The sequence below is a fragment of the Phyllostomus hastatus genome, unplaced genomic scaffold (genome assembly GCF_019186645.2).
Source record: "Phyllostomus hastatus isolate PE091 unplaced genomic scaffold, TTU_PhHast_1.1 phas_scaffold_78, whole genome shotgun sequence".
In the NCBI taxonomy this organism is placed as follows: Eukaryota; Metazoa; Chordata; class Mammalia; order Chiroptera; family Phyllostomidae; genus Phyllostomus; species Phyllostomus hastatus.
This window is the reverse complement of record NW_025334041.1, coordinates 30710656-30736386: the sequence shown is the minus strand read 5'-3', so window position 1 is coordinate 30736386 and position 25731 is coordinate 30710656. Positions and strand designations below refer to the sequence as shown.

Sequence of the window (25731 nt, the reverse complement as noted above, 5' to 3'; positions counted from 1 at the left end):
GGTCACTGGGCATGCCTGGCTTTCCCAGTTCACCCTTCACAGCAATGTTCAAGAGTAGGTGGGAGTTCATCGCTGAATGACAAAGAACTTGACACCCAGAAGCAAGTTCTGCCTTGAGTCCACCCATCTTACAGAGTGGTCAGCAGAAGCAGCAGTTGTGGCAGTTGCCCTGGACCCTGACCGCTCCCAGACAGAAAAACTGGCAAGTGTTTTTCAGACCTCGAAGCCACCCGGTTCTGACTCAGCAGTGGCCCTGGCACTAGCAGATGTCGACTGGAGCTGCTTCCAGCCACCAACAGAACAGAATCAGGTTCCAGTTGTATTCTAACTGTTTTAAGTAGTCATGCATGAGTAGATAGGGTTAAAATAGAATTCTTTTCTTTAGGAGTACTTCTCTCCAGTTTTACAGATTGCAAATATCATAAAAATCACTGGGATTCCTATAAAATGTCACAGACCAATGATCAGGGCTATTTCTGGTTCTATAACTCCCACTTTCTTCCTACTCCACCCTGATTCTGATGGAACTTGGCAAATGTACAAATCCCAAAAGGAAGCCATACTGCATGCTTTGGGAGAAGGAAAGCCCCCTTTTGCATTCTGGAAACAGGAAAGCACACATACCCTCACACACACACACATGCAGGCACAAACGGAACTCTGCAAATCATCGAGGAGCTAAGTAATAGACAACTGGGACCAAAGGATTCGAGCACAAGAAGGGAACTTAAAGAGAACTTAAGCCCAAGTTTCATTTCTCAGGGAAAGAAGTTGAGGAACAAAATGGTTAAACAATTAATAATAAATTGTAATAATAGCTAACATTTTAAAGGCATTTACTGTGTACTGGGCACTGTGGAAGCTCTTTTTAGGTTATGTTACATGAGTTACTCAAAGTTGCATAGTTATTTAGCCACAGACATAGAATCTAGGATTCTCACTTCCTATTTCAGTGCTCCAAAGAAAAACGGGTTATGCAGCAAATCATTCTTCGTCCAGGAAAACACCAGAAAACCAACCTGGATGACTAAAGGATACTCAATGGGGGCAGGAAGCCCAGTGGGCAAGGCTGGGTTACCAGGCCACCAAGCCCCCCACCTCTGATGGTGGATGCATCTGAAATGACCCAAGCGGACAGCACATCTGAACTGAAGAACAGGAGCTCAGCCAAGCAAACAAAGAGGAGCAGCGCAAAGACCCACACGAGCAAAATACAAGCTTCCAGAGCACAGCGGTCAGGCCACATGTCCTGACGGGCTCTGCATAAAACAGCACCTCTGCTGTGTCCCCACTCACCACACAAATAGTAATATTGTCTGCAGCAGCAGCTTGGGGTAGGAAAGACAAGAGATAAACATATTATATGAATGTCAGAGGAAAGTCACTATAAATGTTTTAATGCTACAGACACTGATAAAATTACAGTTATCACTTACTCCAAGATTTTTCCTAGTTGATCCACATCTGAACTTCCACGAAAAAGAGGCCTAAAAGAATAAAGATACATATTAAACAACACGTTTTTTCAGGTTACATTTCAATCATATTTGTCATTATCACAGTTTAACAGGAAGCAAAATATTCTTTACATGTGAAGAAGCAGCACTAAAGAAAAGATATATCATCCCTTTGGTAAATAAAAGCTTTTCTTTTAAAAAAATTAAAAAATATATTTACTGATGAGAGAGAGATCTATTGGTTCCCTCCTGTGACCTTCTGATATACAGGACGATGCCCCAACCAAGTGAGTTACACTGGCCAAGACCGAAAGCTTTTCTTAAATGTCACGTATGGTAAGGATCTCTCATGACTATCTAGTGCTACCTGACGCCCGTGTTTTATAATCATGGCTCTCCTATTCAGGGCCACTGTAACAGCAGTGCCACCATTCACATTCAGGTTCTGGCCTCGAAGTTCTGCTTTACTTGGTGACAGGTGGAACACATCAGTGTCCTAGTCTCAAACCAGGGGAGTGCAGTATTCTTTGAAACTGTTTTTGGTCAGATCCTTCTCAGAGCCTCTTTTCCTCACCACTAGGCAATCACAGTCCTTTCCTCATGAGTTTCTCCTCCCACTTGTCCTGAATGCTGCAGTGAGTTACCTCTGGGTTGGTTTTTCTGATTATACCATTTCCCTTTCTCCCAGTGTCATGGCAGGTAAGCACTACAAGTTCCAAATCCTAACTCTGGACCTCGGAGGCATCTGTGGACACACAGCCCCCATTGAGCATTTAACTGGCAATTAAATCAGCTCACTTGGTGACGCTTCTGGCATTTTTTCCCAGTAGATCAATACCCCTTGAGAGCAGGGACTTCTCCAGGTTTGCCCCTAACCTTTGGCCTGGCAAGTAGCCTGAACAGGTGCTGGGGTAATAAATATTGTATCTGATTTTATATACATCTATGGTACATATGTAAATGCTCCCTAATCCCTTGCTCAATGAATGACAGGTATTTCTCAACAACAATAATGTGTTTAAAAAATACTTGTAGCCTATTAACTGAGATCATATTTTAAAAATAATATATTTTAATTTATAAATCTTTAAACTTGACCCCTTAAATATTTTCTATGCACAATAAATAAACTCACTATAAAGGAATCCTGCAAAGTCATAGTATTTCAGTGGTGAGAAGAAGACACCTTAACATTCTTCAACCATACTTTTTATGATTATTCCTAAAATCGTTATTTTCAAACGCAGTGGAAAATACTTCATTCGTGGCAACGTTACAAGCAGAATTGCGCCCCACCCATTCACGTGTTGAAGCCCACACCTGAAGACCTCAGAATGCAACTGTATTCAAGATGGGGCCTTTAACAAGTTAAGAGTGAGGGTAGAGTTAAGAGTTAAAGAATCAGTTAGGGCCAGATAGAGTGGACTCCAATCCACTGTATCTCGTGTCCTCAGAAGAGGAAATTTGGATGCACAGGGAGATACCAGGAACGTGTATGCACACAAACAAACAAATATGTGAGGACAAAGCCGGAAAGAAAGCAAACCTGCTGACATCTTGGTCTTGGACTTCCAGTCTCCAAAACTGTGAGAAAATATTTGTTGTTGGAGCCACCTAGTCTGTGGCATTTTGTCACGCAGACCTTAGTAAACTCATACAGGCAATCTGCACATCCCTAATGTAGCCAAATTCATAGAGAATAATGAAGCTGGGTTCCAAAAGACATCCAGACAGGTTTCAAAGATATCAAGGTGAGAAGTTTAAGTTTTAGAAAAGCCACACAATGGAACTTTGACGACCATTATTTAGAGCACTAATGTATGGTGGCATAGTGCCACATGCTTCCCTAACAATATCTCATTTAGTTTCCACAACCCCAGCAAGGTAGTGTTATCATCATCCCTATTTTCAGGTGATGTTTCAAGACTTACCCTAAGGACACCAACAAATTGCAGCCTTAAGATTCAAACCAGGTCCATCCAGCCCCAAAATCTGATGCTTCATGACTGTGTCGCAAAACTTTCCTTTCAGTTGCTAACGTGCTCTGCATCACACACAGTCTCTGCAGCTAAGCCTCGGGGTGACACAGCACAGTGACTGTGTGAGGAGCACTTAGAGAGCGCCTGGGGTCTCACGAGCAGGTGCCTGTGAGATTCTGTACTCAGACTGCTCTGCATGTGTCCAGATGACTTTAGAGTCTTGCTCTCTGTTGTTAACAAGGAACAAAGCAACTCACCAGACTGACTGGGGCTCTTCAGCCTCTCTATAAACTTACTGACAGATGGCCTTTCTATATTTTTAAATTCTTCCCCAGCCCAATCTTCTACACTTCCCTGTTTTGCTCACATCTTAATTGATAAACCATTCTTCATTCTTTCTGAAGCACAGAACTTGGGTTGCATAAAAATGATTCTTTCTTTTCACACTCCTCTGTTCCCTTAATATTTAAAGCATGAAATTACAAAACTAAGTGCAATCAGCATTATGAGGTTCAGGAACCAACACAAATGACTCCTCCTTATTAAGCATACATCTCACAGGGCTGGAGTGACGGCTGTGCTGGGTCAGCAAGCACGGAGAGAACAGGGAGCCTCAGTCTAATCTGATGCTGGTGGAGTGGCGGTGTCAGCAGGCCAAACGCCCCACTCTTCCCACAGACTGGTGTCCACAGAGGCTTGGGTGAAGTTACCTTTGAGTGCCATGAGCAGTTTAAAATAAATGCGCTGGCCATGGATATTGGGAAGCAAACCGGACAGACTAACTGGAATGAATGTTGTTCTCAGGCAAAGGCACAAGACCACCTCTGGCCTGGTGGGCCCTGAGACCCAGCCTGAGGCCCAGCAGCGGCGGCGGCTCATGTCCTTCTGTTATGTTTTTCAGCTCCCTTTTTGTTTTTGTCCCTTGGCAATATTTCTAATTTTTTTTTGCTGGTTCCAACAGGCATGTAAGCCAATGTTTGATCCCTTTTCTTTTACATTTGTCGGACTTTTTAGCAGAAGACTTTCAACTCATGGATTCCACCCTACTGCCAGAGCCAGAGATGCTTGCCCACCAGTTTTGCCTCCTTTAATACAAAGTGTGGCAAGTGAAGGTCATAATTGCTCTGCTGTGAATACTCAGCAAAACCTGCTATGGGAGTACAAGAAACTTGGAGCAACGATTCAATGTACAGACCAGAATGACTCTGCCACCTTAGGAAGACCTGGTGTGCGACTCTGAGGTCTATCAACTTGGCTTTGTAGCAGATGCGGGTTGGCTTGAATTGAACAAAACCACTGAACTCTGACTGTAGGCAGTAAGTCCTAAGAAACGGATCTTTGCTTGTAAATACACAGTCACAAGACAACGGAAATAGGGCACGTAAAGGAGGGATGAGGCCAAACTGGAATCAGGACTCTCAGCTGACCAGGGGGTGGACACAAATGTGATCAAACCCTTAAGAATCATCTATTGACTTTGTGGCTGAAAACTCTGAGTATTTCGTATGAGCTAGGTTTATGATAGAGGACTGGGGGCATGGAAAGGTATAATGGGTTCAGAGGAAGGATAAAACCTTTTAACATGGTGTGGAGTATGAAGATGAAAGAAGGAGACTGCTCCAGGGACCTGGTGTGAAATAAGGTTCCATGGGAAACAGCCATGGCCATAAGAGCTGTGTGCACCATGTAATGAAGAAACACACAGCACCGTACTTTCATTGAGATTATTTTGAATATTTCTTCCTTCCTCAGAGCAGATGAGTGAAACAGTCTTTAATTCATACAATTTATGGTATGTGTCAGGTGGACAAATATGAACATGATCTTTTATTCTTTGGATTAGTGGAGAGGGACAGCTTAATTCTGCTGCTTTGAATAATTTTATAATTGTACGAATGATTCAGCTAAAACTCAGACATGCATGAGTCGGCCTTGGCTGGTTCTTTATTGCCATGACATAGAGCTGAGCTGGAAGGAAGCAGAGGGTTGAAGGAGCAAAGCAGGGGGAATGAAAGACACTGAAAGACAGAGAGAGGTGGCCAGATACAGAGACAGGCCGAGGAGGTCCAAAATAACTTTGAATTGTTTCTTCCCACTGCCTAAGAATGTAGTCCTCCTGGAAATCTTTATCGAGAGGCCCTGCATGAAGACGGAAGACGGGAGAGGAATGTTCAATTACATACCACGAGACAGAGGCTCATAAAAGATAAAAAGCCCATGCATTTTTTCCAAACCATTGCAGGGAGAGAATCCACTAAGCTATCCCATCCTGTCTGATGTTAGACATAAACCCCCTCACAGGTGACACACTTACTAATTCTTCGTAATTAATTATTTAAAGATAAAATTAGTAATAGAGATAGTCTACCAAAAGTAGTAAATCTGAACTCTATTTTTAAAGTTTTAAAAATATTTCTTCCTTATATACACACTTTTTGGGGGGAGGGGCGTTAAACGATAAAATGAAAAGATTACGTTTACCGAAAACATTCCCAAATAAAGACTGTGTAATTGCTTTGCCTGGAGAAACACATTAAAAATATTTTTATTATACAGGACAATACTTAAAGTCAGAAACTATTGTGCATTTTTACTACATCGAAAACTACAGTCACTTACTTCAGATGACTTCCCAACAGATTAGCCAAGTGCTTCGGTAATGGTGCACAAACATTATCCACTCAAGGCCTTAGTTGCATCTAAATTTTATGAATCCCATTTCTAATTTTACACCTACATTTCTTTTCTCTTCACCTCACTTACAGTCCTCCTTTTTCTTTTTAAAAAAGATTTTCTTTATTCTCAGAGGGAGTGGAAGGCGGGGAGAAAGAGAGGGAGAGAAACAGTGTGTGAGAGAAACAGGTTGCCTCTTGCAGGTGCCCTGACCAGGGACTAAACCTGTAACCCAGACATGTGCCCTGACCGGTAATTGAACTGTTGACCTTCTGCTTTGGGGGGCGATGCCCCACTATCTGAGCCACACTGGTCAGGGCAATACTCCTCTTTCTTTAGAAGATTTTGTCCACACTCACTTCTTCAGACTATCGCATTCTATTATATAAATTCTTCTGTCTTTCCTGGCTCTGAGCCTCTTTCTGTTTGGAATTCCCACATAGACTGAGGAGGAGCCTCCTGGAAGGTTTCTGCCATGCTACTCCTTGAGAGCAATTTATCTGACAAGATAAACAATATTTGGGGAAAAATGTCTGAAATTGAACACTGCTAAGAGTTTTTGTGAAAGAAAATTTTAGGTTATTTCCAAATATTTTCTTCAACTATCTTCCTTCACCATCATTATACTTGATAATAGTTAATGATAAGATAAACTCTTTATGAAAGAAATGTTTTTTTTCATTTATACATAAACATTTTTCTAACTAAAAGGAGATTATTGCAAAATATAATGGCAAAATTGCATTCATTTTAAACCACAGCCAAGTCAAGTCTCTTCTCCTATCACCATAGGTACACAACTATGGTTCTTGGGGGTTTTTAGGAAGGATTTTCCCCAAGGTGTTTTTGAATTTGTAAGAGTTTAAGCCTTAATGTTTTCTCTGCATCTAACGTGCTGACTTTTCACAATATTTGTTGACTTAGGAAAGGGCACGGACTTCAGTGACAGACTGTCCTGAGTGTGAACCTCCGAACAGCCATTTCTCCCTGAGTGATGTTAGGAAAGTCATATAGCTCTTTGATTCTTACCTGTAAAATGCCCACTTTACAATACACCTATAGTAAGTGGGAACTACATATCCACATACTTTCTCATACTCATACATGGTAGATACATGGTAGACACCTTCCTGGCCACTGTTATACACAGATGATAACAAAGTATTTCACATGGAGAACTAGGAAAAAAGGGGCTATTAGTCACCATGTGGTGCATGTACAAGTCATATTTAAGCCTAACAGTTCTTCCTCTGAGGTCTCTATATATTCTCCATACCTGTTAAAACTCTTACACCTTTATCAACAAGAAAGGAAAGAATAAATATCAAATTTTCCAATGAGAACTAATTAATTTTGAATTGGCAATCTAATTTCTTCTTCTGTATGTAGTTTTAGCTAAAAAGTCTTCTATCATTGAAGAACATTTTCTTGGGTTAAATTACAAAGGGTCTAAATTTCAGATTACATGCCTTTTTAAACAAACAACTATAAGAGCATAAACATCACTCACAATCTCAATTAACAGTGGAAAACAACATTTAGAAATAGGTTATGTTTTCTAGCAGATGAGAAGTGTATGCTGATGTGTCTGTTACAGAAAGGAAATGATTCTTGCAGAATGGGAGATGAAAGATTCCGTTTAGTGACAATACTTTCATTGTACTACAAAGAGGAGGAAGTCATGGATCCCCCTACGGAACACCTAGGTAGCATGCATTTCTCCTGCAGCTAAGCTCTGGCTGTTATCTTTCTTGATTAGAAGAGGGATTTTTCCATGTTCATGAAATGACCTTTTGAAAAATATTACCCAGGGAATGTCTACTTTTTATACTTGCTCCCATGTTCAGTTTTAGAGCTGTTATCTGTTAAGTTAAAAATGTTTATCACCTTACAATTACCACCTATTCAAATAATGAGATTAAGCAGAAAATCAATTAACTGATTTTTTTTTGTAAACACTAATCCAGTGATCATTCATTAAGCACATAGGGCTGCATTAGGTGCCGGAGATAACTACTTACCAAAAATATACATTAAATAATATATGGCCTTACTATATGATGTACATACATTTAAATTATATTATACATTTTAATACACATCTATTAAATACAAATTTATATCTATACATAAATATACATATATACGATACTACCTACTACCATAATAATCCTTGCCCCCGTGGGAGACAAGATGCACAAACACAGGACTCCAAAATAAGAGAAGTTCATCTCATTCTGCTCGCAAGAGACAGAAACCCAGTGCAATCACTTCATTACGACTAGGGTGTTGGGAGGTGGTCTGATTAACTTTCTTTTAACGTGAGGGAAGTACAGTAACTTATCCAAGGAAACACAACTCAGTGAGTGGCTAAACTGGTGTGACCCCCGCAAGCAGCAAACAGCAGTGTTTCAGAGAGATCAGTACGGCAGACGTTCACTGACGATCTGTGGGGATGGAGACGGAGCCAGGGAGGCCCCCGGGGAGAGGCCCGTGGACGAGAAAGATGAGAAGAACCCAAATTAGGTGGACAAGAAAATGTGGAAGGACACAGAGACATTAAGGGAAGATGATCTGAACCTGGTGGAAGGCTGAACGTGACCTGGAAGGAGAAGCATGATGTTACATTTGAGTCATTTAGTAAAGCCAGCCTGAATGAGAGAGGTGGGAGACGTGGGGGGGGGGGTGGGTGGGGCAAAGATGACTAGAAAATAATTAACTTAGTTTTAAACTTGTTTTTTTTACAAATAATGACAAATGATGTATAAAGTGGTACTTATGAAATTTGAGAATGAAAAACATGCAAAAAAGACAGTCAATCATACACAAAAATGTTGAAATACGTATGTCCACATAAAATCTCATACATGTATGTACACGGCAGCAGGATTCATAACAGCCGAAGAATGGAAACGACCCAAGTGGCCACCAACTGATGAAGGGATGTAGCCAGAATGTAGTAGAGCTAAGCAATGGTGTCTGTCACTCAGATGTAGCTAGGAATGGAGCACTGATAAATGCTAAAAATAGATGGCCCTTAAAGACGTTATTCTAAGTACAAGAAGCCAGTCAGAAAAGAGCACGTATTTATGGCATGATTTCACTTATAGGTACAGGAGGGGCAAATCTAAGCAGTCAGAAGGTAGGTTAGTGGTTGCCTAGGATGGGGGTGTGGGGCTGCTAGTGGGCATGGGGCTTCTTTTTGGCTTGTGGCGATGGTTGCACAACTCTGTGGAAATACTAAATGAAAAGCCATTGGATCGTACAACTGACACCAGTGAACTGTGTGGTGTGTAAATTATATGTTAATAAAGCTGTTCAAAAATAGTAGTTAAGAATCTGTACTTCCAAGCAAACATGAGATTCAGAATGACAGTAAAAACTGTGAAGGAAACTGCTTTGGATCTAAATACATGAAAGGCGTAAGTACACGTACATAGTTTAAAGTACATGACAAACATTTATTTTCCCATATATTCAGTGAAGTCCTCATTTGAAGACATGTGCTCTGGAAGATCTGAATAACTTACTAATATGATCTGAATTCCCCCAAACACCTGATTCATCAAGGTAGGATAAAATAACAAATCAAAACATCTATGTACAAAAAGGGCATTCTTATAAAACTATTTTATGCCTTCCCCTGGCTGTTGAGATTATGGGGGATTTGTTTGTTTTCTGCATTTTTCTATTACCCTGTACTTAGCATTTTATGAGTACTAATTACTTTGAAAATCAGAAGGAAAAAGTACCAGAAGAAAAAGATAGTTGCCATACATTGCAGGTACGTAATCTGTTCACAACCCACTTCTATCACTTATAGTTGTGGGTTGTGACTATGGGTTGACCACACATAGTTGGTATCTACAGCCAGACTGGAAGCTCTCTGAGCACAGGGCCAACCCCTACATGCTTCTGGAGCCAGGGCAAGTAATGCCCTGCCCACTCTGCCCATAACTGGCACTCACTTAATACATAAGAATGGCTACTGGTCCTCCTACCAAGAAGGCTTTCTCTCCCTCCTTCCCATCAACTTCAATCCCTGCTGTCTCAAAATGTGCCTGCCTGGTTCATTTCAGGGTCATTCAAGTGCGAGCATGTGTATTTGCACAGATATGAATGTAGAATAGATATATACACACTTAGAGCCAAGCTGGATTTGATCTTTATTGTTGTGCCCATTTATGCTTAAACTGGTCTGTGGCACTAGACAATATGCGACTGCAGATAATGGGCATTTAAAAACCGGGGCTAGCTGACAATTAGTCCCGTAAATCTAAAATCGTGCCAAAACCTTTAAAGAAGCAACAAGAGGCACGAAGGATGGGAACGTTCCCTTAGGTGCTGACTTCACCCAGGTATGCAGGGCAGGGATGGGCCCCTCAGAAGACAAAGAAAGACAAGTGTTGAGAAAAAGTGTAGCAAAGGCTAAACAGAATGAGGGATTAAAGAGGGCGTGGAGGGGAAGAGGCACTTAAGGAAACCGATCCAGAAAGGAAGAGGGGCAGGTGGGAAGGAGGGTGGTGAAAACTTGTAAAAGCCCAAGTAATACCAGGGAAGGTGGGGGGGCGGGAGGAGGAGGAAGGGGGGAGGAGAACCTGAGATGAAGCTCTGTCACGGAGACACAGACCTACAGGAAAAACCTCTCCCAGGGAAGCGAGGTGCTCCTCCCAGTCCAGAACAGAGGACTGTAAGTTACAGGGTGTGCAGCCCATCTGTCCATAGCATGGGACTCTCGGTCTGGTAATTTCCTTTAAAATAAATAGCTGAATTAACTTTTCCTTGTTACCAGATGTGACTAATTTATTTCTCCACACAGGGCTCATATTTACTGGACTACAAGTAATGAGAGAGAGAGAGACAGACAGACAGACAGACACTTGATCCTTTTTCAAGATTTAGAATTAAAATGAAACCAGAACCCACCAAACCACTTGAGAGTTCTGAAACATTACAAAACTTACAATTAATATATTAACTGGCTTAATTTCATCTATGACTAAAGAAGCCTGATTATTAAGATTTAAAAAATATATCACTTCAACAATTATTAAGTATCTACCATTTGCCAGAAATAAACATTTCTCTTAAATATTAATACGTAAAGAATTGCCTCTTCTTCCAGTGCCACCTCTTCTTGCCTTAGTCAGCCTGAGGTGCCGAAACAAAACCCCATAGGCTGGGTGGCTAAAACAACAGAAACCTATTTCCCACAATTCTGGAGGCTGAGAAGTCCTGGGTCAAGGTGTCTGGTGAGGACTTCGCTTCAGGCTTGCAGACCTGTTTGCCGGGTACCCACATAGCCGGAAGGGCAAGCTCGCTGATGGGTCTTAATCCTGTTGTGGGACCCACCCTCTCTTCATGACCTTATCTAACCCTAATTATGTCCCAAAGGCCCATCTCCAAATACTATCAAATTGGAGTTAGGGCTTCAACATCTGAATTGTTGGGAGGCACACAAACATTCAGCTCATAACACTCCCTTCCTCGTGTTACTAAATACAGTATCTTTCATACCTTTAAAATTAGAAACCTGGGCAGGAACATTCTTGTCCAATAGGAGCAATAAACATGATTTGTCTCATTCTGCGTCTGAGATCCAAGCATTTATTTTTATACACTTTCTGCTAAGTTTTCTTGCCAAATTACTCATTCATTACTCCTAATGCCTCCTTTATCTCTTGCTGTCCAATCACACTGCTCAGGGAAGTTCTTAGGGCAGGAAAGAAATGGTTATGTATTAACCACTTTCTAAAGTCTGGGTTCCTCAATACATTATTGCATTTTCATTCTCATTCTGACCCTAAAGTCAGACCACTGGCCAAGTACTAAGTAACTCTGCATCTGAAAGAAAGTTTTAAAAGCAGGGAAAGAAATCGGAGTCAAACCTAAGAAGCACTCCTGCATGGATGAAGCATTTACATTAATATTACTAATCACTAGGAAACTGGAGGCAAGTCCAGGGTCTGTGACCACCGTAGAACCACCTGTCTCACTACGGGCAGTAAGCCTCTGCAACAGTCGGGCCTCTCAGACTCCATGCCCTGGGGAATGCTGTCTTCTGTCTCTTCAAATAACCACAGAGCTTGGATGACAGTCCTTCTCCCTTATAGAAATTCCAGCTGTAATACTCACTGTATTTTAAGTTGGGCTTTGTACTGAAAAACTTTAATGACAACAGGCTAGAAGACCATTTGGGGCAAGGATGGTGGTGGTGTGTGAAGACAACAGATTATCAGAGATTACCATGGATCCTGGCAAAATCAGTGGCATAGATTATTTAACAGTGTCATAAATTATTTAATTAGCCAGGCTTCAATTAATAGCTGGGCTCGGGGCTTATCAATGACCTTCACTCTAAAGAAGAAATGTGAACAAAGGACATCACTTAACAAAACTGGAACCTCACCATCCCTCATAATCAAATCATTCTGTCTCACGGCTCCTAGCGTTTCTTCACACTGTGCCTTCCAGGGATAGAAAGAAAAGCTCTAACAGGAAGGTGGTCCATGAGTGAGAATCTCAGAGCTCATGTTCCTCAATACCTGGCCATCTGCGAATAGAGCACCCAGGGATGAGGTGACCGACCAGTCCAATCTGCCTGGGAGAGTTCTAGTCTCAACATTGAAAATCCTGTATCCCAGGAAGCCTCTGTCCCAGGCAAACTGCAATGGCTGGTCACTCTATGCAGGACACCCAGAGCAAAAGGTTATGACATGGAAATTTAAAAAAATCTTTAAAAAATTATCTTTGCTATTTCAAAGGGCTGTTTTGAAAAAACAGATATCTTTCAAAACAGTGAGAACAAAAGGTAGTCCGGGCAGACAGGTTTCATTCTCCTTGTTCTTAATAACTCACTGCTACTGTGTAATATAAGGGATTAGACCACTGGCAGTGCCCTCCTCATACCATAATTCAAGACGTTATTTATTACTCTCTTTTAGCAGAAGACCTTGTAAAATGATACACAATACATCTTGCCCAGGGAAAGAGCACTGCCCATGACTTAGTGCACGCAGTTAAAGTAACAGTCTGCAGACATGCCTGATCAAAAGAGGCGGCCACCTACCTGCATATCTAGAATGACAAGGAAGTTCATTTTGTCCGATTCGATTGACTGGTAGTAAGTAACAGGCTGCGAGCTGGGATGAGAATGATTCTGAAGTGCTATCTAGGTACAGCAGCAAAATGCTGAGAGTAATCAGCAATATGTGCCACAGGACACAAACTAGCTACAGAAGTCAAGGTGACCCAAGTGACTCCAGTTCTCTCTCTCTGATAGGCTGACATCAAAGCAATGCACAGAAAAGTGAGAAAATGTAAAAGCCTATTTAATGGTGACACACTCCTAAGAGCTAATATTCTATACATGATACAATAACAAAAATGTGGCATTCTTTCAATCTAGGAATCTACTAGTCTTGTCTTTAACACAACATTTTTGCCAAAGGGAGTCTTAAAGCCTCTACTGTGGGTGTCTCTCTGATACATAATTATGATCACCTCTACACTCATGGGCACTCGCTCTCTCTTGCAAACACTTCAATATTGACATGAACCATTTGTCAGCAAAATGACATGATCCAAGGCTGAACATTTTAATGCTGATCTGGGGGAAAATAATCACTAGAAATTTTCTGAAGTAGAAGTGTCTGTTGGTTGGAGTGGCTTATTTTTTAAAAAAGCAGCTCTGCTCAAAAGGGAACCAAAGTTTCACTCAGAAAGGATTACAAATGATCCAAAAATATCCTCAAATTGATTCAATCATTGGTTAAAAATACTCCAAACAGTGGAAGACTGATTATCTCATTTTTTCCTTTAAAAAACAATCTGCTTAGCCCTGGCCAGTATGGCTCAGTTGGTTGGAGCATTGTCTCATGGACCAAAAGGTCGCAGGTTTGATTCCTGGTCAGGGCACATACTCAGGTTGTGGGTTTGAGCCCTGGTTAGGGCAGCCAGTCGATGTTTCTTTCTCAGCAACGAAAAAAATGTCCTTGGATGAGGATTAAAAATAATAATAATAATAATAAACAACAATCTGCTTAGCATATAAATATGGGTCCTGGCCCTTGAATGTCAATGACGGTATCTACATATGTGCAGGGATTAGTGCAGGGATTGAGATCAGTGCAGGGATCAATCACCAGGGCAAGCATGTGTTTTCTCAGGATAAATTTTTACTTATTAGAGAACCAGCTGAACTTAGGAGGCTTATTTATTGCATTTATGTTTTAAATCGTGGGTGGGTACTCTAAAAAGAAATGATTTTGTTGATTATAAAATACATGTGCATATAGAAAATTTGGAAAACAGAGAAAATAGCATATAGAAGAAATCACACAGCATCAATTCTTTTCTCTCTCTTTTATACAAATGGGTAAGATGGTATCTCTAAAGAAGTCTTTCAAACAGACTAGGGACAGCATCATACCCCAGAGCAGGATCTGAATCCTGGCTGTACAGTCCTGGACTAAACAAGAACAACAACAACAACAAAAGTCCACCACAAGAAAGTGGTTAGCAGTCATAACAAAGCTGAGACCAAATATGACTCAAGTCTCTACAGAGAATCAAGGACACACAGGGGTGGGCAAAAGTAGGTTTACAGTTGTGACTATGTGAAACAGTTTATTCTTATTACTTATTAATTACTGTATTATTTTCCATAGAAACTGCAAACCTACTTTTACCCTACCCTGTATTTTAAAAAATTGTTTTCACACACACTTTCACCTACCCTCTTAAGGTTTATATCTTAAGAGGAGGAGCAGTAGTACCTTTTTCCATTTTCCCCTTTCTGAATGGTAAAGACAACTGCATGAATATAATATTACTATCCAGCACAGTTTGGGTGGAATCCAATAATGTGTGATAACTCAACAATTTAGCACAGGAAGCACAGCCCACAACATTCCCCAGAAATTTCACAGACTATCTAGACAGAACAGACCCATTTGAATGGGATTTTTTTCTGTGATATTTGAAAAATGCAGTTTTTCATGGTGGACACATTGGGTTTGTGACAGATGCAAATTCAGATACGGAAAAAAAAAACACAATTAAATGATTCAGACTCTTGCAGTTTGCTCCCACAGCCCTCATCTCCGCCCGGGTCAAACAAAGGAGAGTTGGTGTTTGACAACTGTGGGTGACTCATCAGAGGAAGTTCTTACCATATGGATGTGCTTGTTGGAATAAAGCTGCTTAACAAAGCCAGCCTTTTTTCTCCCCGTGGGCCATTGAGGGTTTCATTTTAGGAAATGGAAGTGTCAGTGTGGACAAACTGTCCTGAAGTATTTATAGCTGAATGTGTACTTTCCTTAAACTGCCTTTGAGCAAAGAATATGTGAATGGAAAATAAGATCTGCGTTTATTTCATTCTCTTGTGCCATCTAAACTGTGTTCTCCTTGTAAACCTATTCAGCACTGTGATGTATACACAATGTGATGGGAAAGTGCTAATAGTACACTGGGGTGGTTTCCAATTAATTGTCAGAGCTCTTTATTCATAAGGATATTACACTTTTGTCATATTTATTGCAAACATTTTCTCCAAGATTACTATGTGCTTTTAAAATTTGCAGCATTTTTTATTTTTTGATGAACAAAAGTTTTCAATTTTTCTATAGTCAAATATATTAATTTTTTTCTTTATGATATTTATTTATTTATTTATTTATTGACAGAAGGGAAGGGAGGGAGAAGAGAGGAAGAGAAACATCAATGAGTGGTTGCCTCTCACATGCTGCCTATCGGGGACCTGGTCAGAAACCCAGGCATGTGCCCTGACTGTGAATCAAACTAGCAACCCTTTGGTTTGCAGGCTGGTGACTCAATCCACTGAGCCACCAGCCAGGGCTATAGCCTTCTTTAGAGTATGGGTCCCAAACATTTGTTTATATTACTTTACATTTTTGGTTTTTACTGGGAATGAGATGGAGCTGCTACCAACCGGAGAAACTGACACTCTTGTTTGAGGTCATAATCCTGACTGTTCTCTGAAATCATGGGCTATCCTAGATTTGAAAAGTAAAAGCAGAAGAAAAATAGGGGATGGTTAATATTCATAGTGTGAAGACTGTGAACCTCCCAGAAAATCATGTACCCAAAAGCACCGGGGTTAGTAAAAAAGAGAAATAATGTGCTAAGAAGTGCTTAGAGTGATGACTCATTGCATTGGATCACCCTTGGGAAACTACCTGCTAAGCAGAATTTAGCTGTTAAGGTGTTATTTTTGGTACACAATCTATTGCTACTTCCTCTTGGGAAAAAATGATAAACTCTATTAGCTTCCTAAAACACAAGAAAATGGTCATCGTGGCAGACCAGCCTATCAGGTAACAATACTATTTCTAGAACAGGGGGTGGCTGTGTCCCCTGAAGGGACTCTATAACAAGACAGAAGCACTTAGCCACGTGTAATGGAAAGAAGGATAAAACAGCAGACAGAAGATCCAGCTCCTAATGCGGGCTCTGTAACTGATTAACAAATTACTGGGTGCAGGCTGGCAGGCAGGCCTCGTAACCTCTGCTCATCTGTTAGAGAACAGATACCCCAGCTGCTGTCCACAGATGTGCTTCAAATATAATAAACTATGTGGATGAAGCAGAACTGCTAGAGCTGCTAAGAAGTAAAATTAGCTGCTCAGTAAAGGTAATGCTGTCACTCAGTAGCAAATATAATGAACTCAAACTCACTCCAAAGTTATTCATTTTTGCTTATTGCTGTATTACCTTCTATCCTTCCCAACCTCTCTTGATTTCTTTTCCTTGGTTACTTATGGCTAAACATGCACACACACACACACAAAAGTTCAGTGCTGCTGTTTTGTCCCTGTCTCTCGACCAAATCTCTGAATTTAATTTACCCATGATATTCTGCTGTACTATTTTACAAAGATCGCTGGCTGAAAAAAACTTTAAACATCATATAGTCAGGAAAATGACAAATACAGGGTGGGACAAAAGTAGGTTTACAGTTGTTCACATGGAAAATAATACAAGAGTAAACCCTGTGTTTCGTGTATTCACAACTGTAATGTTTTCTTATAGAGGATCCATGGCAGTAAAGCTAATTAAGAGCATCCCTCTCCCCCTTCGACTGAGCTTGAACATGGTCTTTTCCTTATACTAACGAAATCAAGGTCCCAAGAGACTGAATGACTTGCTCAAAGCTTGATAGGTACTTTGTTCATTCATTGACTCCTTCAGAGAATATTTACTGTGTCAGATGCTGTTCTGGATGCCAGAAATATTGTAGTAAATGAAATATAGTCCTTATTTCTAAATACATGAATAAATTGTTGTTAAAAATGTATATTTCCCTGATTCACGGTGAATTTGAACAGTTTTATTCTTATGCTTACTGACTGTTGGTAATGCTTCCGTGAAATTCTACTGCTCAGTTTCTGACATAGCCAGATAATTCTGCTTAATGAAATGGGGTAAGAACTATAGGTAAGATATATTTTCCTAATCCTAATAGACAACCCTGAAACACAGGCATTACTCTCCTCATTTTAGAGATGAGGAGGCTGGGGCTTAGGAGAGCTGTGTAATGTAAACAGACACATTGATGAATGTGGTAAGTGTAAGAGCTGGAATCAATATCGTTTAGTCATGATTTCTTATTGATACCATTTTATCATACATAAACACAACCTACCACTCATTTAAATGCAATTTATCATACCACAGTGTATTTAAAAATGTTACAAATAAATACATTATATAAATATTAATATTAAATATTTAATAAATAATAAACATTAAGGTCAGTCTTTGGCCTCAGTACAAAGTACTTTATTTATGAAACAAGTGTATTTATAAGAATGAGGAGGCGGAGGGCATATGATTCTATTTATGATCTGTTTGCATTACACGTGCTCTAGAGACGTACAGTTCTATATGCCACGTGTGTGGCTTTACACCTGTCAGAGAAGGACATGAAGGGCAAAAGCTTTGTCAGTCATACAGCCCAAACATTTGGTAAAAAAAAGTACAGTAATAATTATATTTGGTAAAAACAGATATTAAAAGACTGGAAATACATATTAAATGTATATTATATAATACAAAGTATTAATATTATATAAAATATATCAAAAAGCCTAGAAAAAAGAATATAAAGAAAATGGTAAGATATATGTTATCTATCTACAGTTATAGGTAATTTTTGTCTTCCCTTTTATTGCTTTTCTGAAGTTTTCTAAATCAAGCTTATAAACTTTTGCTAGTATATTATTTTTAATATGAAAAGTGCAATAAAACTTGTTAAAGATGAAAATAAAAATCCAGTTATATGCTGCCATCTCTATCAATTTATGGTCTTAGAAAAAGATAAATATAGAGACAAACATTTTCTGAAAAAGCTTTGTGGGATATTTCTTATATACCTGAGACTATGTGGCCACAGCAGGCTGTTAGATTACATGAGGTTTTTTTTTTTTTTAAGATTTTATTTATTTATTTTTTAGAGAGGGAAGGGAGGGAGATAGAGAGAGAAACATCAATGTGCGGTTGCTGGGGGTCATGGCCTGCAACCCAGGCATGTACCCTGATTGGGAATTGAACCTGTGACACTTTGGTTCGCAGCCTGCACTCAATCCACTGAGCTACGCCAGCCAGGGCCAGATTATAGGAGATTTCACACACTTAACTAAACTGAAGATTTGAATGTCACTTAACATCATACTCAAAAACCGCTTCTGTATTCAGAAAATACCCTAGTCATATTTTAGTGATTTTTAAATTTTTTATTTATTAATTTTACAGAGAGAGAGAGATAGAGATAGGTAGATAGATAGATAGGGAGGGAGGGAGAGAGAGAGAGAGAGAGAGAGAGAGAGAGAGATGCATTCATTAGTTGCTTCCTGTATGTGCCCTGACCAGAGACTGAATCTGCAACCTGGGCGTACGTATCGGGACGACTCTGGTCACGTTTTAGATATTAAGTAAATAGATATTTACTTTCTAATAAAAAGGATAATTATTTCCCCACCATCTAAGCCTCAAATCATCACTGGTTGGCTTGGCATTGTGACTGAGGGGCACATTTTCCTTGAAAATGAAACTTAGATTCTTTCAACCTATAAAAGAATTTATGACCACTTATGGCTAGATTAAAACTCTGGAAAAAAGTTTGAGGAAATATACACAAAAACTTACTCTTAAAGTCATTATTTTAAAGAGATTATGTTGATAAAAAACAGTGTAACCAAAAAATGTTGAGTAGGTAACTTTTCTTCAACATCTTCAGCTATTAATTATAATGGATGCAATTAGTATAGCATCTCTTACAGGGCAGGGGGCTGCTTTACTATACACATATAATCTTACTTAATTCTAACAACACTCTGCTAGGAAGTATCGTCTTCTTCATTTTAAAAGCAGGAACTGAGGCTTAGAGAGGTTAAGATCAAATCTCAAATTATAATACTCTAACATCTACTAGTAATAAGCAGTGAACAGTGTACCCCAATGGTACACGCTGAAGGTGATGGGTGATAATCTTATTTTGGGAAAGCAGACAAAAACCAGGGTTCAAAATAAATTTAAAAATTTGAACTATGTTCATCTCAGCTAATTAATTAAATCCCTTTAAAGCTTACAAAGCATTATGGGTGAAAGTATTTAACATATTTCAAATAACATATTGGTGTAATTTGGTAATAATAAACATTGTATGCTTTGCTCATAAAATGTATTTTCAGACATTTGTAGCTTAAGCACATAACTTATATATATTTTATTTATTTTTTCTGTGAGCAGTCATCTGATTTGTAAAAATATAAAATTTTAAAATGATGCAAAATACCATTTTCAAAACATCAGAAAGTGAGTATTTAAGCATACTCAGCTCATAAAAGAGCAAATGGGTGAGTGGAGCAATAATTCATTCTGTAGCAGGTTTAATAAACTGGCAACAGAGAAAGTTGGTTGAAGGAAAGCAGAGGACTTTGTCTTTTAAGTATTAGAACCGAGGGGCTCCCTAATCACGTGGCATCCACTCAGGGTTGCGCCTATGGTTAGAAATGTACGCAATGGGAAATTCATGGATCTTCCTGATTCTTCGTTTACGGTCTTGGTCAACTGCGGTCACGACGTAACACTTGTGCTGAGTTACTCTCTGTACTAAGCAGTCATTCCCATAGGTTCCTTTGTGTGCCTGGTAATCGTTCAAGTCCTGGCTCCTTGGCAATCTTGAAAGCCACTTGCTTCTTCTGCCCCAATTTCTCAGTTTCAGCCATTACACAGTCAGTTATACGGGGGATGCACTTGGCATAGAGACAGCCCACCACTAACTGCACTAAGTCCAGTTTAGCCTTAATGGGAAACTTGATAATGTTGGTGTCAAGCAGGATGTGGTAGGCTGGGCCCAACTGTGTGTTATATTGGAGGAATAAAAGCAGGAAGGGTATTGGGGCACTTTGCTTTCCTTGAGTGCACTGGGATCGTTCTTTTCTTTCTTTTTAGGCTTTAATTCGTCCTTTTCTTGACGCCTCTAATCTTTGAGACTAAGCATTTGCTTCATGGTCGCATACTTCCTTGTTCTCTTTTGCTTCCCCATGTTCACACCACACTCTTGTTTCTTCTGGAATTACCACAGGCGCGACACTTTTGCCAACTTATATGTACTTTAGATGACTTTGGTTTGGCATACTAAGTCTAAAGACATTTAAATTTAAATTTGATACGGTGACTGAACTGTTCTTCTTTACTAATTTACATATATATTTAGTATACCTTTGGTGTTACTATTTTATTAGCATCATACTATTTTTTAAATAAACGACTTATTTCAAAAGATAATCCTGGCACCTGAAGTAGGAAGGCCTGGGAAGCAGCAAAGTCTGCAGGCTGAGCCTGGAGCAGTTGAGCAACACCATCACGCCAGTCCCATGGCCCATCACGGAACAATGTTTCACTGTCTCATGTTTAACTGATCCACTCATTTGAGGCTGAGCTTTCCTGGTACCTTTCCCCACTTGTTTGGGAGTTCTGCCAATGCCCAGATAGAAGGACGCTTCAGAGCAACTGTGGGGTTTGCCTCACTGAGTCCTGCTTTGTAAGGCTTGGGCCCAGACAGGCAGCAGGACAACACACCCTGTGTGGACCTCCGGGCTGGGCACGGACCCCAGGCCTGCTCTGCCATCGATCAGCTGTGACCCGCAAGGGCTTTGATAACTGAGCCTCAGTTTCTTTAGTCTATTCCTTGTGTGCCCCAAGGAATATCACCTACACACTAAATTATAATAAAAATGCCCACAACGTAAATAGGTTTTCTGTGCTAGTGCCTGAAAATGTCTTATGACCCCTAGACTTAACCAGCTACTGGAAACCGATGATAGGCAGAAAACTATAAACTTTTGCTTTTAAACCAGAACCCTGTATTTAATCCATTCTAAGATGCTACCACAATTGATTGTAATTTATATCCTGATTCTAGGAAAAGTCATGTATGAAATAAAGTACATCTTTGAAACACTGAGATATGGTAGAATAGCTGGCCAAAATAGCTATTTCTTTTTGGGAGGCAGTGAAATGCTTCAGTGCACTGTGCTCAGGATCTCCTTGATGTTACTCTGGAACTTGTGTCTTCTTTCCCTTATAGATACATTTAACTTTTCAGTTCACTGAATACAGATTAACTTCAGGTTTTTTTCTTTTGAAAGTATAAAATAAGCACCTGGGAGCTTTGGTGAACACACGTGGAGGGAGGGCTGCCAGTTTCAAGTTCCCGAGATAAAAACACAAATTGGACTTCTGGTCAAGATGGAGGCATAGGTAAACACGGCTCATCTCATACAACCAAAGCAAAAATTACAACTAGACTACAAAACAAGTACTGCCCAGAATAATCATAAAATCAAATTGTATAGAAGTCTGACAACCAAGGAATTAAAGAAGCCACATTCGCCCAGAAGGATAGGAGGGGCAGAGACTCAGATATGCATAGAAAAGGGGTCCCACGACCATGGGTGGTGGATAAAAATCAGGAGGGATATCTCGGAACTAGGGACCCCAGCCCCACACCAGACCACCCAGCCCAGGATTGCAGTGCTAGGAAGGTAAGTCTCCATACTTGGGGCTGTAAAAACCAGTGGGAGTTGAGGCAGTGGAAGAAACTGCAGGACTCTCAAGAGTTTCCTCTTAAAGGGCCTGTAACAGACTTAGGGTTTATGCAGACTCACTCCCCTTGGGCTTCAGCACCAGGGCAGCAGCTGGAAAGGTGCCAGTGGCATATAGGGAGACACTGAAGTGTCTCGCATCAGGGCGAGTGCCAGGGGACAGCTTCCTCTTGGACAAAACTCCAGAGGCCAGGCAGTAGCACTGTCCCCTTTCTGAGCCCTCACAGAGCCACAGAGCAGTGATACCATATCTGAGGCTACATCAACCTGGTTCACACGGGTTGCCCTGTCCTGGCAATTACCTAAGGCTCCACCCCATCCAACCTAAGACTACTATGGAGTCAAAGCAGCTCTACTGAATACATAGAAACAAACACAGGGAGGCTGCCGAAATGAGAAGACAATGAAATAGGGCCCAAATGAAAGAACAAAACAAAACTCCAGAAAAAAAACCCTAAATAAAATGGAGATAAGCAATCTATCAGATACAGAGTTTAAAACACTGGTTATTAGGAATGCCCAAGGAACTTCAACAGCATAAAAAAGACCTAAGCAGAAATGAAGGTTATACTAAGTGAAATAAAGAAAAATTTACAGGGAACCAAGAGTGGAGTGAATGAAACTGAGAATCAATGACTTGGAACACAAGGAGGCAAATAAACAACCAATCAGAACATCTAGAAGAAAAAAGAGTCCAAAAAACCCGAGGATAGGCTAAGGAGACTCTGGGACAACTTCAAACATACCAACATTCAAATAATAGGGCTGCTGGAAGGAGAAGAGAAAGAGCAAAAAACTGAAAACCTATTTGAAAAAATAATGAAAGAACACTTCCCTAACTTGGTGAAGGAAATAGAAATACAAGTCCAGGAAACACAGAGAGTCCCAAACAAGATGGACCCAAAGTGGACAACAACAAGACATATCATAACTAAAAAGCCAAAGGTGAGAGAATCTTAAAAGCAGCAAGAAAAAAGCAGATAATTAGCTACAAAGAAGTTCGCTAAGACTGTTAGCTGATTTCTCAAAAGAAACGTGCAGGCTAGAAGTGACTGTCAAGAAGCATTCAAAGTGAGGAAAAGCAAGGACCTACAACCTAAATTACTGTATCCAGCAAAGCTATCATTTAGAATAGAAGGGCAGATAAAGTACTTCCTAAACAAGGTAAAGCTAAAGGAATTCATCATCACCAATACATTATTATATGAAATGTTAAAGGGACTTACTTAAGAAAAAGAAGATGGTCAAAACTATGACCATTAAAAAGGCAATAAATTCATAACTATCACCAACTGAATCTAAAAACTAAGCAAACAAGCAGAAATGGAATAGTAGATATGGAGATCACAAGGAGGGTTATCAGTTGAGAGGAGGAAGGGAGATAATGAGGGAAAAAGGTGCAGGGATTAAGAAGTACAAATTGAAGCCCTGGCTGGTGTAGCTCCATGGATTGAGCACGGGCTTCGAACCAAAGAATCGCAGGTTCAATTCCCAGTCAGGGCACATGCTTGGGTTGCAGGCCACGGCCCCCAGCAACCGCACATTGATGTTTCTCTCTTTCTCTATCTCTCTTTCTCTCTCCCTTCCCTCTCTAAAAATAAATAAATAAAATCTTAAAAAGATAATAAAGATAAATAAAATATTTTAAAAAAGAAGTACAAATTGGTAGGTACAGAATAGACAGGAGCAGTATGTTCTTAATATACTGTTAAGAACAGTATAGGAAACGGAGAAGCCAAATAACCTACATGCATGACCCATGGACATGAATTAAAGGAGGAGATTGCTGGAGGGAATAGGGGTAGAGGGCAGAGGAGGGCAAAGGGGGAAAAACTGGGACAACTGTAATAAGCATAATCAATAAAATACATTAAAAAAGAAACTGACAACAGTATTGAATAACTACCTTTTGTAAAGATTTCAAGCTCAAAAAACCCAAAAAACAATTCCTCCCGCTCTCCAGGAAACTGGAGACCTTGATTGCTGAGCACGTCTCAGTTACAATACACATTTCTTGATAACTGATGAATGGTGGCAACATTATTAAACATTTGTTCTGGAAAATTCAGTAAAGAGGATTATGGGGTAAACTCTTTTGACATATCTGGTGACCGGACCCCCTGCTTCCTTTGTGCAGTAATGGTCTGAGAAGCATGCTAGGAAGCTGAAAGAAAAAACTTCGCTTCAGTTCAACTCCAGTCATGCTCTTCCCCTAAGAAAAGCCTTCTTGCTCAGCAGTATTACTGGAGAGCTCGAGTTTGGTACTTAAAGGCTTCCTGTTCTCACTGGAAAATTGGAGTCAATGGCTGAGGCACCACCACACTAGCCTCATCCCTAACGATCACATCAGACTGTGCAGGCTAAACCGCCTTGTACAATTTCCTTTGTCTCCCCCTCCCTTTCTGTAATTTTTTTTTGTTGTCTCGTTGTTATGGGTAGTGACAGTTTCTGGTTTCTTTCGTTTATCAACGGTTTCCTTTACCACAGCCTCTATTCCTCCTGCTGGAAGCCTGGCACGATTGGAAGCTGGAAGAAAAACCACAACTGAATAGCCTGGCACTTACTTTAACAGTCATTTCCAACCACAGATTAATACTATTACTGGATTTGACTAACGGCCCTCAATCAGCCCAACTGTCATCACTTGAGAACATATGAGCCAGTGAAAGCCAAAGGGGAAAATATAAGCAAATCCAAATCATGGTATAATTTTCTGATTTCTCATCTTTTGAATGCAAAGGTGCCTCTCTGAATATCCTCTTCTTGGTTTTCCTTAATAATCTTTGTAATGTATGGATCAGGAGATAATATCCCCCTGCTTCAACTAGTTGGAGGCTTAAGTCAGCCGCTAGGGGTGCCCCAGGCACCAGTCAGCAAAAGAGGGCAAACTGCTCAGCTGCTCGTGGAGTGTGCACGTGTCCTGCACCTTGCCCCATTCCTCTTTGGAAACTGCACTGGGTGCTGGTGTGGAAGCACACTAAGAACCCCACACCAAAGTCCGCGTGCAGGAGGCCCTCTTGGAGGCTCTGTGCTGGTATCAGTGGCGTTCAGTGCTAGCCTACTTCAATTAGGAACCAGGCTTTCCTCTTTATCATTTACATTGTGGACGCAGCAGACTCCTAATTCTGGGTGTTTTACAGACATCAATCTCAATCTTCCTCCTTAAAACTGTAGTGAAAGGTATTTGTTCAATATACCACTGGTGTGAAAACAGAGTAGAGAAATCTTCCTAAAGGGCAATTTAATTCCATCTATCAAAGGCTTTAGGGCTTTGAATATTCTTTACCGCCCTATTCCACTTCCAGCAATCAGTCTTAAGGACTGTGCTCCTAAACAGCTGTGGGAATGGAGAACTTTGTTGCAGGGATATGCATTACAATCTTGCTTTAAAAATCCTTGCAAATTTCATTAACTCAATAAATATTTACTATGCCTACTATGTGCTAGAAAATATTTAAATACAAATAAATAAGACCACAATATATTTTTATA

At 40.2% G+C, this 25731-nt stretch overlaps 1 protein-coding gene and 1 pseudogene across 4 annotated transcripts in view; both read right to left on the bottom strand.

Annotated features, from left to right (window-relative positions):
- CDK6 (cyclin dependent kinase 6) overlaps positions 1 to 25731 on the bottom strand; it is a 228325-nt gene that overhangs the window by 18582 nt on the left and 184012 nt on the right. For all 4 annotated transcript variants that reach the window (XM_045827037.1, XM_045827038.1, XM_045827036.1 and 1 more), the window contains exon 6: positions 1437 to 1487. In XM_045827037.1, the coding sequence (XP_045682993.1) occupies positions 1437 to 1487 (51 nt within the window). The remainder of the gene's footprint in view (positions 1 to 1436; positions 1488 to 25731) is intronic.
- On the bottom strand, positions 20082 to 20678 carry LOC123811101 (annotated as a pseudogene).